At 37.0% G+C, this 16252-nt stretch overlaps 1 protein-coding gene across 3 annotated transcripts in view; it reads left to right on the top strand.

The window, feature by feature from the left end:
- The window catches only part of RNF128 (ring finger protein 128), a 102808-nt gene that overhangs the window by 74679 nt on the left and 11877 nt on the right, over positions 1 to 16252 (top strand). For all 3 annotated transcript variants that reach the window (XM_032392791.1, XM_032392793.1, XM_032392792.1), the window contains exons 3-4: positions 7658 to 7729; positions 10683 to 10765. In XM_032392791.1, coding sequence (XP_032248682.1) covers positions 7658 to 7729; positions 10683 to 10765 — 155 coding nt within the window. The remainder of the gene's footprint in view (positions 1 to 7657; positions 7730 to 10682; positions 10766 to 16252) is intronic.

The following is a 16252-nucleotide window of genomic DNA, read 5'->3' as shown; positions in this document are numbered from 1 at the left end:
GAAGCAGATTCCCTGCTGAGCAGAGAGCCTGACGTGATGCTGGGCTTGATCCCAGGACCCTGAGATCATGACCTGAGCTGAAGGCAGATGCTTAACCGACTGAGCCACCCAGGCGCCCCTGAACTGCCCTTTTGAGTTAACTCACAATTAAGTCCCAAAGTGGGAGTGAAAGGGTCTCAATTAGCATCCTTCCTTCAAAGGACTAGCTAGGCCTTCCTATTAACTTTCTGTTAAGCTATTTCTGCTCGTCAGGTAACAATCTAAGAAGTTTCTGGGGTTCCTGAGACAGCAAAGAAATAGTTTGGCTAGTAATCTCCTTGGCATTAAGCCAAATACTTTTCACAAAATGACATCTTATATAGGAGGCAGATTTGGGCATTAAAGAATTTCCTCATATACCTATACTCATGGATTATTCCCTTCCAAAGTATATTTGCTACAGATGTGTATAAACATGTTACAAGAACCTGTTATGCTTATTGATGAATAGTAGTTTATATTTTCATTTAATAAACATTTTGAGTGTCTGCTATATGCCAGACATGATGCTAGATACTTTATATTATCTCTAATTTTCACATATTCTTCATGTCAGTTGGGGGTTTTCCTGCTGGGGATGGAGGTACATAGTCACAGTGACCTCTGGTTCTGAGTGCCTGCTGTTTGCTGAATTTCTAGTAAAGTTCATTTTACACTACAAAATAGGAGATTTGCTAATCATCTTGCCATGCCGCACATGCTTCTCTATGCCAAGCAGCGTCTGCCCAAGTGTGAAAGCTGGCCTTTTCTTCAATTTACACATATATTCACTTGAGGCATTTGTGTGTGTGATAGATATTAACTAAAAGGGAAGGAAGGATTTATTTGCAGCATTACAAATAATTTTAAATCAACACTAAATATCTCACACCACCTGGGATTTTTTTCCATTTGGCCACTTCACCCCACAAAGAGGGACAGTCTTTTCGTTGATTCTTTCTCACCTTGCCCTTACCTCTTAGATTTCCTCCTAAACCCCAGCTTCACTTCTTGTACTATTATTGAGGTAAAAATGATATATAACATTAAATTTTAGGTGCACAACATAATATGAGATCTGTATGCACTACAAAATGATCACTACCAAAAGTCTAGTTATCATCCATCACCATTCATTTGACCCCCTGTACCCATTTTGTCGAACCCCTTCCTCTCTGGTAACCATCAATTTGTTCTTTGTATCTATGAGTTTGTTTTTATATTATTTTGTTTGTTTTTTCCTGGATTCCACCTATAAGTGAGATCATAGGGTATTTGTCTTTCTCTGCCTGACTTATTTCACTTAGCATAATATTCTCAAGGTCCATCCATCTTATCATAAGTGACAAGATTTCATTCTTTATGGCTGAATAGTATTCCTCTGTGTGTGTGTGTGTGTGTGTCTGTGTGTCTGTGTGTCTGTGTGTCTGTGTGTCTGTGTCTGTGTGTACCACATACTCTTTATCCATTCATCTGATGGATATTTAGATTGTTTCCATATCTTGGCTATTGTAAATAATGTGGCAATGAAGATAGGGTGCATGTATCTTTTTGAATTAGTGATTTTGTGTTCTTTTGATAAATACCCAGAAGTAGAACAGCTAGATCATATGATAGATCTATTCTTAATTTTTTAAAGATTTAATTTATTTTACTATAGAGAGAGAGAGTGGGGGGAGGGGGAGAGGGAGAGAGAGAATCTCAAACCTACTCCACGCTGAGTGTGGAGCCTGACATAGGGCTCAATCTCATGACCCTGAGATCCTGACCTGAGCCAAAACCAAGAGTTGGGCACTCAACTGACTGAGCCACCCAGGTGTCCCTATTCTTAATTTTTTGAGGAACCTTCATACTGTTTTCCTAGTGGCTGTGCCAGCTTACATTCCAACATCCTATCTAACATTAGTTATTTCTTATCTTTTTGATAATAGCCATTCTAACAGGTGTGAGGTGGTATTTCAGTGTATTTGTGATTTGCGTTTTCCTAATACTTAGTGATGTTGAATATCTTTCATGTGCCTGTTGGCCATCTGTATGTCTTCTTTGGAAAAACGTCTATTCAGACCTTTTGTCCCCTTATTAAATTGGGTTGTTTGGTTTTTTATTGTTGAACTGTAAGAGTTTTTTCTGTATTTTGGCTATTAACCCCTTATCGGATATATGATTTGCAAGTATCTTCTCCCATTGAGTAGGTTGCCTTTTCATTTTGATGGTGATTTCCTTTGCTGTGCAGAAGCTTTTTAGTTTGATGTAGTCCTGTTGGTTTATTTTTGCTTTTGTTTTCCTTGCCTTTGGAGTCAGATCCACAAATATGTCACTAAGACCCCTGTCAAGGAGCTTACTGCCTATGTTTTCTTCTGGAATTTTATGGTTTCAGGTCTTACACTCAAGTCTTTAATCTATTTTAATTTGTGTATGGTATAAGATAGTGGCCTAGTTTCTATTCTTTACATATAGCTGTCGGGTTTTCTCCGAGCACCATTTATTGAAGAGAATGTCCTTTCTCCATTGTATATTCTTGGCTCCTTTGTCATAAATTAATTGTCTGTATATGTGTGGATTTATTCCTGGGCTCTAAATTCTGTTCTATTGATCTGTGTCTGTCTTTATGCCAATGCCATACTGTTTTGATTACTGTATAGCTTTGTAGTATAGTTTGAAATCTGGGAGCATGATACTCCAGGTTTGTTCTTCTTTCTCAAGATTGCCCTGGTTATTTGGGATCTTTTGTGGTTCCATACAAATTTTAGAATTATTCTCTTTCTGTGAAAAATGCCATTGGAATTTTGATAGGGATTGCATTGTAGATTGCTTTAGGTTGTATGGACATTTTAGCAATATTAATTCTTCCAATCCATGAGCATGGGATATCTTTCCTTTTATTTGTGTCATCTTCAGCTTCTTTCATCTTAGGTTTTCAGTGTACAGGTTTTTCACCTACTTGGTTAAATTTATTCCTAGCTATTTTATTGTTATTGATGCAATTGTAAATGAGATTGCTTTCTTAATTTCTCTTTATGATAGTTAATTATTAGTGTATAGAAATATAACAGATTTCTGTATATTGATTTTATATTCTACAACTTTACTGAATTCATTTATTCTAACTTTTTTTAGTGGAAACTTCAGGGTTTTATATATATAGTATCATGTCATCTGCAGTTTTACTTCTTCCTTTCCTATTTGGATGTGTTTTATTCCATTTTCTTACCTTATTGCTGTGGTTAGGACATCCAATACTATGTTGAATAAAAGTGATGAGTGGGCATCCTTGTCTTGTTTCTGATCTTAGAGGAAAAACTTTCAGTTTTTTCACCATTGAATATGATGTTAGCTGTGTGTTTGTCATATATAGCCTTTATTATGTTGAGGTATATTCCTTCTATACCCACTTTGTTGAGAGTTTTTATCATAAACGGATGTTGAATTTTGTCAGTGCTTTTTCTGCATCTACTAAGATGATATGATTTTTTTCCTTCGTTTTATTAATGTGGTGTATCAGGTTGATTGATTTGCAGATGTCGAACCATCCTTGTATCCCTGAAATAAGTCCTACTTGATTGTGCTTAATTATCCTTTTAATGTTTTGTTGAATTCAGTTTGTTGAATTTTGTTGAGGATTTTTGTTGAGAATTTTTGCAGCTGTGTTCCTCAAAGATATTGGCCTGTAATTTTCTATGTGGTGTCCTTGTCTGGTTTTGGCATCAGGGTAATGCTGGCCTTGTAAAATGAGTTTGGAAATGTTCCTTCCTCTTCAATTTTTGGAAGAGTTTGAGAAGCAAAGGTATTAAATATTCTTTGGATGTTTGGTCGAGTTCACCAGTGAAACCATCTGGCCCTAGGCTTTTGTTTATTGGGAAGTTTTTCATTACTGATTTAATCTCCTTACTAGAAATCAGTCTATTCAGATTTTCTATTTCTTCATAATTAGACTTGGAAGGTTGTGTGTTACTTGGAATTTATCCATTTCTTCTAGGTTGTCCAACTTGTTGGCATATAATTGTAGTAATTTCTTATGACCCTTGTATTTCTGTGGTATCAGTTATAAATTCTCTTTCATTTTTGATTTTATTTACTTGAACCTCTCTCTTTTTTCCTTGGTTAGTGTAGCGAAAGGTTTATCAATTTTGTTTCTCTTTTCAGAGAACCAGCTCTTAGTTTTATTGATCTTTTCTACTGTCTTTTTAGTCTTTGTTTCACTTATTTCCACTGTGATCTTTATTATCTCCTCTAAGGTGTAAAGTTATTTGTTTGAGATTTTTCTTGTTTCTTGAGGTAGGCCTATATTACTATGAATTTCCCTCATAGAGGTGCTTTTATTGCATCACATAGGTTTTTGGTATGTTGTATTTCTGTTTTCATTTGTCTCTAGATATTTTTTTATTTCCTCTTTGATTTTTTTCAGTGACTCATTGGTTGTTTAGTAGCATGTTTCATTTCTACATTTTTGTGTCTTTTTTCCATTTTTCTTTAATTGATTTCTAGTCTTCTACCAGCATGTTTGGAAAAGATACTTGATGTGATTTCAGTCTTCTTGAACTTGAGACTTGTTTTGTGCCATAACATGTGATCTATCCTGGAGACTGTTTCAGATGCACTTGAGAAGAATGTATATTCCGCTGTGTTTGAATGGAATGTTCTATATATACCTATCAACCCCATCTGATCTGATGTGCTGTTTAAGGCTGATGTGTCTTTATTGATTTTCTGTCTGAATGATCTATCCAATGATGTAAATGTGTTGTTAAAGTCCCCTACCATTATTGTATTGCTGTCAATTTCTCCCTGTAGGTCTGTTAATATTTGCTTTATATATGCTGGTCCTTCTGTGATGGGTGTATGTATATTTGTAAATGTTATATCCTCTAGCTAGATTGACAACTTTATCATTATGTAATGCCCTTCTTTGTCCTTTATTACAATCTTTGTTTTAAAGTCTGTTTTATCTGGTATGAGTATAGCTACACCATCTTTCTTTTTGTTTCTGTTTGCATGGAATATCTTTCTCTATCCTTTCACTTTCAGACTCTGTATCTTTACTTCTGAAGTGAGTCTCTTGTAGGCAGCATAAAGTTGGGTCTTTTTTTTTTTTAATCCGTTTACCTACTCTGTGCCTTTTGATTGGAGAATCTAGTCCATTTACATTTAAAGTAATTATTGATAGGCATGTACTTACTGCCATTTTGTTACTTGTTTTCTGGATTTTTTGGTAGTTTCTTCTCTTCCTTCCTTCCTCTCTTTCTCTTCCCTTGTGGTTTAATGGCTTTCTTTAGTGTTAAACATTTCGATTTCTTTCTTATTTTGTGTATTTACTAAGGTTTTTGCCTTGTGGTTACCATGATGTTCACATATAACATAATGGGTATATAATGATTGGTTTTAAGTTGATAGGAACTTAAATTTGAACACATTCCAAAACTTTTTAGTCCCCCCCACATTTTATATCTTTGATGTCACATTTTATATCTTTTGTTTTATGCAAACCTTAAATAATTACTGTAGTCTTAGTTAAATTTACTACTAATGGCTGTTGATCTTATACTTGCATTATAAGTGATTAATCCACTATCTTTACTATATATTTACCTTTTCCAGTGAAATTTTTACAGTTTTGTAACAAGTAAAAATTTTCTTGTTATTTGATTAGTGCTGTATCTTTTTAGCTTAAAGAAGTGCCTTTAACATTTCTTGTAAGGCTGAATTAATGGTCATGAACTTGTTCAGTTCTTACTTATCTGCAAACCTCTTAACCTCCCCTTCAATTCTGAAATATAACATTGCTGGTAGAAAATTCTTGTTTGGACTTTTTTTTTTTTTTTTACCTCCAGCACTTAAATATGTCGTACCATTCCCTTCTCGCCTGAAAGTTTCTGGTGAAAAATCTGCTGGTAGACTTATGGGCTTTCCTCTATAAGTAGCAAGTTATATTTCTCTTGGTGCTTTTAAAATTCTGTCTTTATCTTTAACTTTTACCATTTTTAATTATGGTGTTTCTTGGTGTGGATCTCTTTGGGTTCCTCTTAGTTGAAATTCTTTGGGGTTTCTGGACCTTGTTCTTTCATTTGGAACATATTCCTCTCATTTTGCCTGATGTTCTATGCTTATTTCTATGTATTAGGCAAATCAGCTACCTCTCCCAGCCTTGAAGGAGCGGCCTTGTGTAAGAGATGTCCCATAGAGCTCCGAAGTGCTATGCTCCTGGCCACCTGCACCAGGCCCTCAAGGGATGACCTCTGTGTGAGCTGTGCATTCCTGCCTGCTTTGGTGGGGCCACAGCTCTGGCATGGGGATGGGTGGGGCCCTCAGTGGGGTGTACTCTCTAGCACCAACAGGCTAGAGGAAGAGTTCCAAATTGTCACTGCCAGGACCAGCATCAGCAAATTAGAATGAGTTATCAAAAATGGCACTTACCAGTGTCTCCATTCCCCAGTAGAGTCCCAACAAGTTTCTGGCTCTCTGGCGGACCCTTCAAACTGGTGTTTTTATACTGGGTCTGGTGGTGATTGAATCTGTGCATGAACCTTTTGAGAGGGGATTCTCTGTTCCCTATACATCTGGAACTAATCCCAGTTGGCTTTCAAAGCCAGGCATTTGGGGGGTTTGTCTCGCCTATGCAAGATGTAGGGGCTGGGGTTCCTGATGTGAAGCACAAACCCCTTGCTTCTTAGGGAAAAGTTCCATATTTGTGAGATCCCTCTCAATTGTGGATCACTGTATCTGGGGTGGTTTGTTTTGTTTGTTTGGTTTTGGTGAGACTATGTCTCTGCCTCTCTCACCCATTTTGATGCTGTTCTTTTATCCTTTGTTATGGAGGTTCTGTTTATCCAGTTTTTAGCTCTTTTTCAGAGGAAATTATTACATATGTTAATTTGTTGTGTCTGTGGGAGGATCAGGATCAGGATCTTCCTATGCCACCATCTTGAATTGCCCAACTTCACTTCTGATCAGTTATGCATATTTTAGTCCTTATTCCCAAAATGAGCCTTGGGCTTGCTTTTTCATATCTGGACTGATATACATATATGTCCAGTGAAACAAGAAAGGCTTACTACTTTCAGAATCCACCCTCCTTATAATAAGGCAGTAGTGGTTATAAACAGCAGTTTTCCCCCTAATGCGAAATAACACTCTATGGATTGATATTATCCTCATTTTAATAGGTGAGTAAACAAGCTCAGCAATTTAATTACCTGTCCAGGATTATTCATTTAGTAAGTGACAAACAGAGATTTTGAATCTAAGTCCATTTAAATCCAAATCCTGTGCACTATCTACCAAACAAGACACGATTCAAAAGAGAAATTGGGAAAAGATGCATTTTAAGATACTCAAAGGCTGAAAATAGGAAAATTGCTTTGAAAATTCATAGCATCTGAATCCATTTGGAATAGTAGATTTGTCATTGTAGCCCAAAGGTGCTATTTAAGAACATTGGGAAACATAAGTGAAAAGTTTAGTAATTTGAAAATTCTGCCTGATAGCAGATAAATAAGTCATTTATTATGGTTAATTAAATTATATCTTTAAAAATTCACTTATACATTGACTTGTACCTGATAAATATTTATTAATCCTCTCTACCTTTTTAATCCTATTCCTTTTAAAATAGTTTTTCTAATACCTGCTATTTCTATTACAGAGACAATTAAAGGCAGATGCTAAAAAAGCTATTGGAAGGCTTCAACTACGTACACTGAAACAAGGAGACAAGGTGCATATTTGACTTTTAAATGCTGTTTGTTTTAAAGCAATGCTACCAAGTTAACGTTAAAACTAAATGTCATTCCAGAGTATGCTTTTCAGTGGAATTTATCAATCTTACTGACTTTTTTAATCTATATGATGCTGGAGGTAGCCTGAATAATGGCCATTGGGTCCATAGATATCTAGGTTTTAATCCCTGGAACCTGTAAATATTACCTTATATGGCAGAAAGGACTTTGCAGATGAAAGTTAAGGATCTTGAGATGGGGAGATTATCCTGGATTATCCAGGTGGGTCCTAAATGTAATCACATTTGATGTTATAAGAAGGAGGAAAAGGGAGATTTGACTGCAGTGCAATAGAATATTTAGCAATGGAAGTAAGAGGTTATAGTGATGCAAGAAAGGGGCCATGAGCCAAGGAATACAGACAGCCTCTTAGAAGCTAGAAAAGGCAAGGAAATGGATTCTCCCCTGAAGCTTCCAGAAGGAACATAGCACTGCCAACACATTGACTTTTAGACTTCTGATTTCTAGAACAATAAGAGAATAAGTCTGTGTTATTTTAAGCCACTAAGTTATGGTCATTTTTAAAGCAAAACCAGGAAACTAATACAATGCCTTAGTGCAACTTTACCTGAACATCCTTTTTTAGATTTAGGACAGTTAAGAACTACCTTTGGTGTGTAAAACATGTATCAAAAAATAGCTATAGAACATATTGAATTAAAAATTACCATTTATAATAGCACCAGAACCATTCAGTACTTAGGTATAAATCTTGCAAAATATGTACACGATCTGTATGCTGAAAACTGGAAAACACCAATGAAAGAAATCAAAGAAGACCTAAATAAATGGAGAGATATGCCATGTTCATGGGTCAGAAGACTCACTGTTGTCAAGATGTCAGAACCCCCCCAACTAATCTATAGATTCGATGCAGTTCCAAGTAAATCCTAGTGGGATCCTTTGTATTTATTGACAGGTTGATGCTAAGTTTATATGGAAAAGCAAAAGACCTAGAATAACCAAAACAATTTTTATAATGAAGAACAAATTTGGATGACTCATATTGCCTAATTTGCAGAATTATTTTAAAGATACAGTAGTCAATATAGTGTGGTATTGAAGAAAGGATAGACATTTAGATCAGTGGAACAGAAGAGAGTTCAGAAATAGACTCACACATATATGGTCAATTGATTTTTGACAAAGGTACACAGGCAATTAAATGGAAAAAGGGCAGTCAGTTATTGGCCCTCCATAGGCAATGATTGGGTATCCTTATGCAAAAAACATGAACCTCGATCCATACTTCATACTGTCTATAAAGTATAAGTCAAAATATGTCACAGACCTAAATATAAAACCTAGAGCTATGAAATTCTTAGAAGAAAACTTTGGAGAAAAATATCTTCAAGACTTGGGTTAGGCAGAGAGTACTTAGATATGACAGCAAAACCAAGCCCATTAAAGAAAACAACAGAAATTTGACTTTGTCAAAATTAAGAACTATTGTTCTTTAACATGGTTAAGAAGATGAAAAGACAAGACAAGCCACAGACTGGGAGAAAATATTTGCAAATCACATATCTGAGAAGGGACTGTATCTAGACTATCTCAAGAACTCTCAAAGCTCAGTAGTAAGAAAACAAACAGCATAGGGAAAAAGGGGCAAAACAGGCATCTACCAAAGAAAATATATGGATGGCAAAAAAGCACATAAAAAAGATGTTCAACATCATTAGTCATTAGGGAAGTGCAAATTAAAACCACAATGAGATACCACAGCACATTCATTAAAATAGCTAAAACCAGTACAACTGACAATACCGGAGAGCTGGCCAGATATGGAACAGCTGGAACTGTTATACATTTTGCTGGTGAGAATGTAATGTGTAGCCAGTTTCGAAAACAATTTGGCAGTTCTTTGTGAAGTCAAAAATAACACTTTCCAAAGAACCCAGCAATCTCAACTACTAGATAGTTAACCTAGAATAAAAAAGCATGTTTACATAAAAACTTGTACATAATTGTTCATGGCAGCTTTACTCATAATCACCAAAAATGGAAAGAACCCAGATGTCCTTCAAATGGTGAATGGATGAACAAACTGTGGCACAACCACATCACAGAATACCATTTAGCAATACAAAAGGGTTTGTGTTGGCGGCAGAGACCCTGTTGATGCACATAATATCGTGGATGAGTATTAAATGTATTAGGTTAAGTGAAAGAAGCCAAACGCAAAGGCACAATTCCATTTATATGACATTCAGGAAAAGCAAAAAGTATGGGAACTGAAAACAGATTAGTGGTTGCCAGAGGATGGGAGTGAGAGTAGAGGTTAACTACAAAGGGGTATAGAGGAATTTGTTGGGGCCGTAGAACTATCCTATATCTTGATTGCGGTGAGGATTGAGTGACTGCATATTTGTTCACACTTGTAAAACTGTATACTAAAAACAGTGAATTTTACTGCATGTGAATTTTACCTTAATTTTTTCTTAAATGGGAAAACATAGCTATAGAACTTGTACAAATGGCATCTTAAATAAATGCTACCTGTTCTTCTTTGTACTGTTCCTCTTTTGGTTGACTTTATTCTTTTACTTTTTTTAAGTCTAAATGATCTTCAGATTTCAATTGTATAAGAGTGTTATCAACTGTCGCCACAATGTTTTACATTAGATCCTCAGACCTTATTCGTATTATAACTGAACGTTTGTACACTTTGACCATCTACTCCTTATTTCCCCCATCCTCCAGCCTCTGGCAACCACTTTTCTACTCTGTTTCTAGAAGTTTGACCTTTTTTTAGATTCCAGTCAGGTCTAAATCTTACATCGCTTATTGAAAGAATCTATGCAATTTAAGTACATACATTTTCTGATCTTGCTCTGTAGTTTAACGTATCTTTTCTCATCCATCAGAGTAACAATAACTATTTGCTCATAGGAAATTGGCCCTGATGGAGATAGTTGTGCTGTGTGTATTGAACTATATAAACCAAATGATTTGGTGCGCATCTTAACCTGCAAGTAAGTTTGATTTTCTTTTATATCATCAATAAGAATAACTGGCTTATTGAAATGATAGTAACGGAGGAAACTATTTTGAATGTTTCCAAATTGATGTAAAGAAAATATTTATTTTCATTTAAATATAGGTGAATGCTTTATATATTAATATCATTGAAATTGTTATAAGGCTAATTATATAAAGTTCCCATTATCTGGTACAATTTGGAAACTAGTTCCATATAAAACTAAGAACCTAGCCAGCACTGCCATAATTTACACATACACGCATAGATAGATAGATAGATAGATAGATAGATAGATAGATAACTGGATTATTTAAAATCATTTTAACAATCCTATTGAGGGAAAAAATATAAATCAACTCAGTGGGCACCTATTTGGAAGTATTCATTCTTTAGTTTTCTGTTACCCTTCTCCTGGAAGTTGTTCTTAACACTCTTTCTTTTAGCTATTAAATAGTGGTGTTCTTAGAACTTATCACATGACCTAAAGTATCAGCGTTATCTTGTACTCTGTACTATATTATTGAGAATGACTGTGCTATTTTTATAGTTAGGGAATGACAAGATAATAAAGATCTGAAATACTGAACAAAGTCTTAGGTCAGATAACATCTTAGCCATTTTTGAAGTAATAAGTAATGAAAATAGTTTTTTTTTTGAAGCTAAGGTAATGAGGCTTTTATATTTAAAAGTACTGTATTATGAGCCAGATGGCAGAGGAATAGACCCAAATTTCGCCTGGTCCCAGGAATTCAGCTAGATAGTTATCAAACCATTCTGAACACCTACAAACTCAACAGGAGATCGAAGAAAAGAATAGCAGCAACTCTCTGAACAGAAAAGCGACCACTTTCTGGAAGGTAGGACGTGCGGAGAAGTGAATCCGAGGTGATATTCGGGAAGATAGACTGTTGGCGGGGGGGGACTCCATCATCCAGCTACCAGCAAGTGATAGAGCTGTGGAGCACAAAATTGGAACTTTTAGAAGTTGGCTCTGCTGAGGGACGTCACTCCAGTGGCTAAGCGGGGGATGGAACTCTCGCTGGGACAGTGTGGTCTCCGGACCCTCGGGGTCACAGAAAGACCGAGGGTGCCTGAGTGCGGCAGAGCTCCCAGGTATCGGAGCAGGGAAGCTGGCTGCAGAGACGGAGCCGAGGAGCGGGCTCTCAGCTCGGGGTGGCCATAAACCGTGATCTGTGGCACAGTCGGGCCACTGCTCCTCCAGCAGGGACCCAACAAGCGGCAGATCCGGGGAGACTCACCTTCCTCCCCCGGGAGGAGCGGCGCGGGAGCGCACCGCAGGGATCTGCTGGGTTTGGAGACTCCACATGGGGTCGGGTGCCAGAGATAGAAACGCTGGGTCACAGGCCGGGTGAGCACGGAGTGCGGCCGGAGACCGGGGAGACGGGAGTGACTGACTGCTTTTCTCTGGGGGCTCACTGAGGAGTGGGGCCCCGAGTTCTCGGCTCCTCCCGGGCGGAGATTGGGAGGCCACCATTTTCACTCTCATTCTCCAAAGCTGTACGGAAAGCTTGCAGGGAACAAAAGCTCCCGAGAGCAAACCGGAGCAGATAACTTAGCCCCAGACCGGCAAGGGCGGGGCAATTCCGCCTCCGGCAAAGACATTTGAGAATCTCTGCAACAGGCCCCTCCCCCAGAAGATCAGCAAGAACAGCCAGCCAAGACCAAGTTTACCGATCAATGAGAACGGCAAAATCCCAGAGCTGGGGGAATACAGCACATAGAATTCATGGCTTTTTTCCCATGATTTTTTACTCTTTCAAAGTTAAATTTTAAAATTTTCTTTATTTTTTCTTTTTCTATTTCTTTTTTTAAAAATTTTCTTCTTTTTCAACCAACATCTTATCTTATCCATTCCTTTTTAAAAATCTTTTTGAATTTTCATCTGTACAGTCATATTCTATCACTTCATCGTATTTACCCTCATTTTTGTATATGTATAAGTTTTTCTTTTTTTAAAATTTTGGGAAGCAGTTTCTTCTAAAAGACCAAAATAAAGCCAAAATCTAGTGTGTGGCTCTGTTCTATTCACCAGCCTGATCATATTCTTTTTTTTTTCTTTCCCTCCCGGTTTTCAGTCTCTTCTGATTTGTTTAGTGTATATTTTTCTGGGGTCATTGTTACCCTTTTAGCATTTTGTTCTCTCATTCATCTGTTCTTCTCTGGACAAAATGACAAGACAGAAAAACTTACCTCAAAATAACAAGAGGCAATACCGACTGCCAGGGACCTAATCAATACAGATATTAGTAAGATGTCGGAACTAGAGTTCAGAATGACGATTATAAATATACTACTAGCTGAGCTTGAGAAAAGCATAGAAGATACTCGAGAATCCCTTCCTGGAGAAATAAAAGAACTAAAATCTAACTAAGTCAAAATCAAAAAGGCTATTAATGAGGTGCAATCAAAAATGGAGGCTCTAACTGCTAGGATAAATGAGGCAGAAGAGAGAATTAGTGATACAGAAGAACAAATGATGGAGAATAAAGAAGCTGAGAAAAAGAGAGGTGAACAACTACTGGATCACGAGGGGAGAATTTGAAAGATAAGTGATACCATAAGATGAAACAATGTTAGAATAATTGGGATCCCAGAAGAAGAAGAGAGAGGGGGGCAGAACATATATTAGAGCAAATTATAGCAGAGAACTTCCCTAATTTGGGGAAGGAAACAAGCATCAAAATCCAGGAGGCACAGAGAACACCCCTCAAAATCAATAAAAATAGGTCAACACCCCAACATCTAATAGTAAAACTTACAGGTCTCAGAGACAAAGAGGAAATCCTGAAAGCAGCTCGGGACAAGAGGTCTGTAACCTACAATGGTAGAAACATTAGATTGGCAGCAGACCTATCCACAGAGACCTGGCAGGCCAGAAAGGAGTGACATGATATATTCAGAGCACTAAATGAGAAAAATATGCAGCTAGGCTGTCATTGAAAATAGGAGGAGAGATAAAAAGCTTCCAGGACAAACAAAAACTAAAAGAACTTGCAAACATGAAACCAGCCCTACAAGAAATATTGAAAGGGGTCCTCTAAGCAAAGAGAGAGCCTAAAAGTAACATAGAGCAGAAAGGAACACACACAATATACAGTAACAATCACCTTACAGGCAATACAGTGGCACTAAATTCATATCTTTCAGTAGTTACCCTGAATGTAAATGGGCTAAATGCCCCAATCAAAGGCACGGGGTATCAGATTGGATAAAAAGACAAGACCCATCATTATGCTGTTTGCAAGAGACTCATTTTAGACCCAAAGACACCCCCAGATTGAAAGTGAGGGGTGGAAAACAATTTACCATGCTAATGGACATCAAAAGAAAGCTGGGGTGGCAATCCTTATATCAGACAAATTAGATTTTAAACCAAAGACTATAATAAGAGATGAGGAAGGACATTACATCCTACTTAAAGGGTCTATCCAACAAGAAGATCTAACAATTGTAAATATCTATACCTCTAACATGGGAGCAGCCAATTATATAAGCCAATTAATAACAAAAGCAAAGAAACACATCGACAATAATACAATAATAGTAGGGGACTTTAACACCCCCATCATCTAAGCAAAACATCAACAAGGAAATAAAGGCTTTAAATGGTACACTGGACCAGGTGGACTTCACAGATATATTCAGAACATTCCATCCCAAAGCAACAGAATACACATTCTTCGCTAGTGACATGGAACATTCTCCAGAATAGATCACATCCTGGGTCACAAATCAGGTCTCAACTGGTACCAAATGATTGGGATCAATCCCTGCATATGTTCGGACCACAATGCTTTGAAACTAGAACTCAATCACAAGAGGAAAGTTGGAAAGAACTCAAATACATGGAGGCTAAAGAGCATCCTACTAAAGAATGAATGGGTCAACCAAGAAATTAAAGAAGAATTAAATTCATGGAAACCAATGAAAATGAAAACACAACTATTCAAAATCTTTGGGATGCAGCAAAGGCGGTCCTAAGAGGAAAGTATATAGCAATACAAGCCTTTCTCAAGAAACAAGAAAGGTCTCAAATATACAACCTAACCCTACACCTAAAAGAGCTGGAGAAAGAACAGTAAATAATGCCTAAACCCAGCACAAGAGAAATAATAAAGATCAGAGCAGAAATCAATGAAATAGAAACCAAAAGAACAGTTGAACAGATCAATGAAACTAGGAGCTGGTTCTTTGAGAGAATTAATAAGATTGATAAACCCCTGGCCAGGCTTATCAAAAAGAAAAGAGAAAGGACCCAAATAAATAAAATCATAAATGAAAGAGGAGATACCACAACCAAAACCAAAGAAATACAATCATAAGAACATATTATGAGCAACTATATGCCAGCAAATTAGATAATCTGGAAGAAATGGATGCATTCCTACAGACGTATAAACTACCAAAATGAACCAGGAAGAAATAGAAGACCTGAACAGACCCATAACCAGTAAGGAAATTGAAGCAGTAATCAAAAATCTCCCAAAAAACAAGAGCCCATGGCCAGATGGCTTCCCAGGGGAATTCTACCAAACATTTAAAGAAGAATTAATACCTATTCTTCTGAAACTGTTCCAAAAAAATAGAAATGGAAGGAAAGCTTCCAAACTCATTTTATGAGGCCAGCATTACCTTGATCCCAAAACCAGCCAAAGACCCCATCCAAAAGGAGAATTACAGACCAATATCCCTGATGAACATGGATGCAAAAATTCTCAACAAAATACTAGCCAATAGGATTCAACAGTACATTAAAAGGATTATTCATCACGACCAAGTGGGATTTATCCCTCGGCTGCAAGTTTGGTTCAACATCTGCAAATCAATCAATGTGACACAATACATTAATAAAAGAGAGAACAAGAACCATATGATCCTCTCAATAGATGCAGAAAAAGTATTTGACAAAGTACAGCATCCTTTCTTGATTAAAACTCTTCAGAGTGTAGGGATAGAGGGTACATACCTCAATATCATAAAAGCCAACTATGAAGAACCCACAGCGAATATCATTCTCAATGGGGAAAAACTGAGAGCTTTCCCCCTAAGGTCAGGAACACGGCAGGGATGTCCACTCACCACTGCTATTCAACATACTACTAGAAGTCCTAGCCTCAGCAATCAGACAACAAAAAGAAATAAAAAGCATACGAATTGGCAAAGAAGAAGTCAAACTCTCACTCTTTGCAGATGATATGATACTTTATGTGGAAAACCCGAAAGACTCCACCCCAAAACTGCTAGAGCTTATACAGGAATTCAGTAAAGTGGCAGGATATAAAATCAATGCACAGAAATCCATTGCATTTCTATACACCAACAACAAGGCAGAAGAAAGAGAAATTAAGGAGTCGATCCAATTTACAAGTACACTCAAAACCCTAAGATACCTAGGAATAAATCTAACCAAAGAAGCAAAGGATCTGTATTCAGAAAACTACAGAATACTCATGAAGGA

The sequence above is a fragment of the Phoca vitulina genome, unplaced genomic scaffold (genome assembly GCF_004348235.1).
Source record: "Phoca vitulina isolate PV1807 unplaced genomic scaffold, GSC_HSeal_1.0 scaffold69, whole genome shotgun sequence".
NCBI classification, from domain to species: domain Eukaryota; kingdom Metazoa; phylum Chordata; class Mammalia; order Carnivora; family Phocidae; genus Phoca; species Phoca vitulina.
The sequence above is the reverse complement of the archived record's forward strand: the minus strand, read 5'-3'. Positions and strand labels throughout refer to the sequence as shown.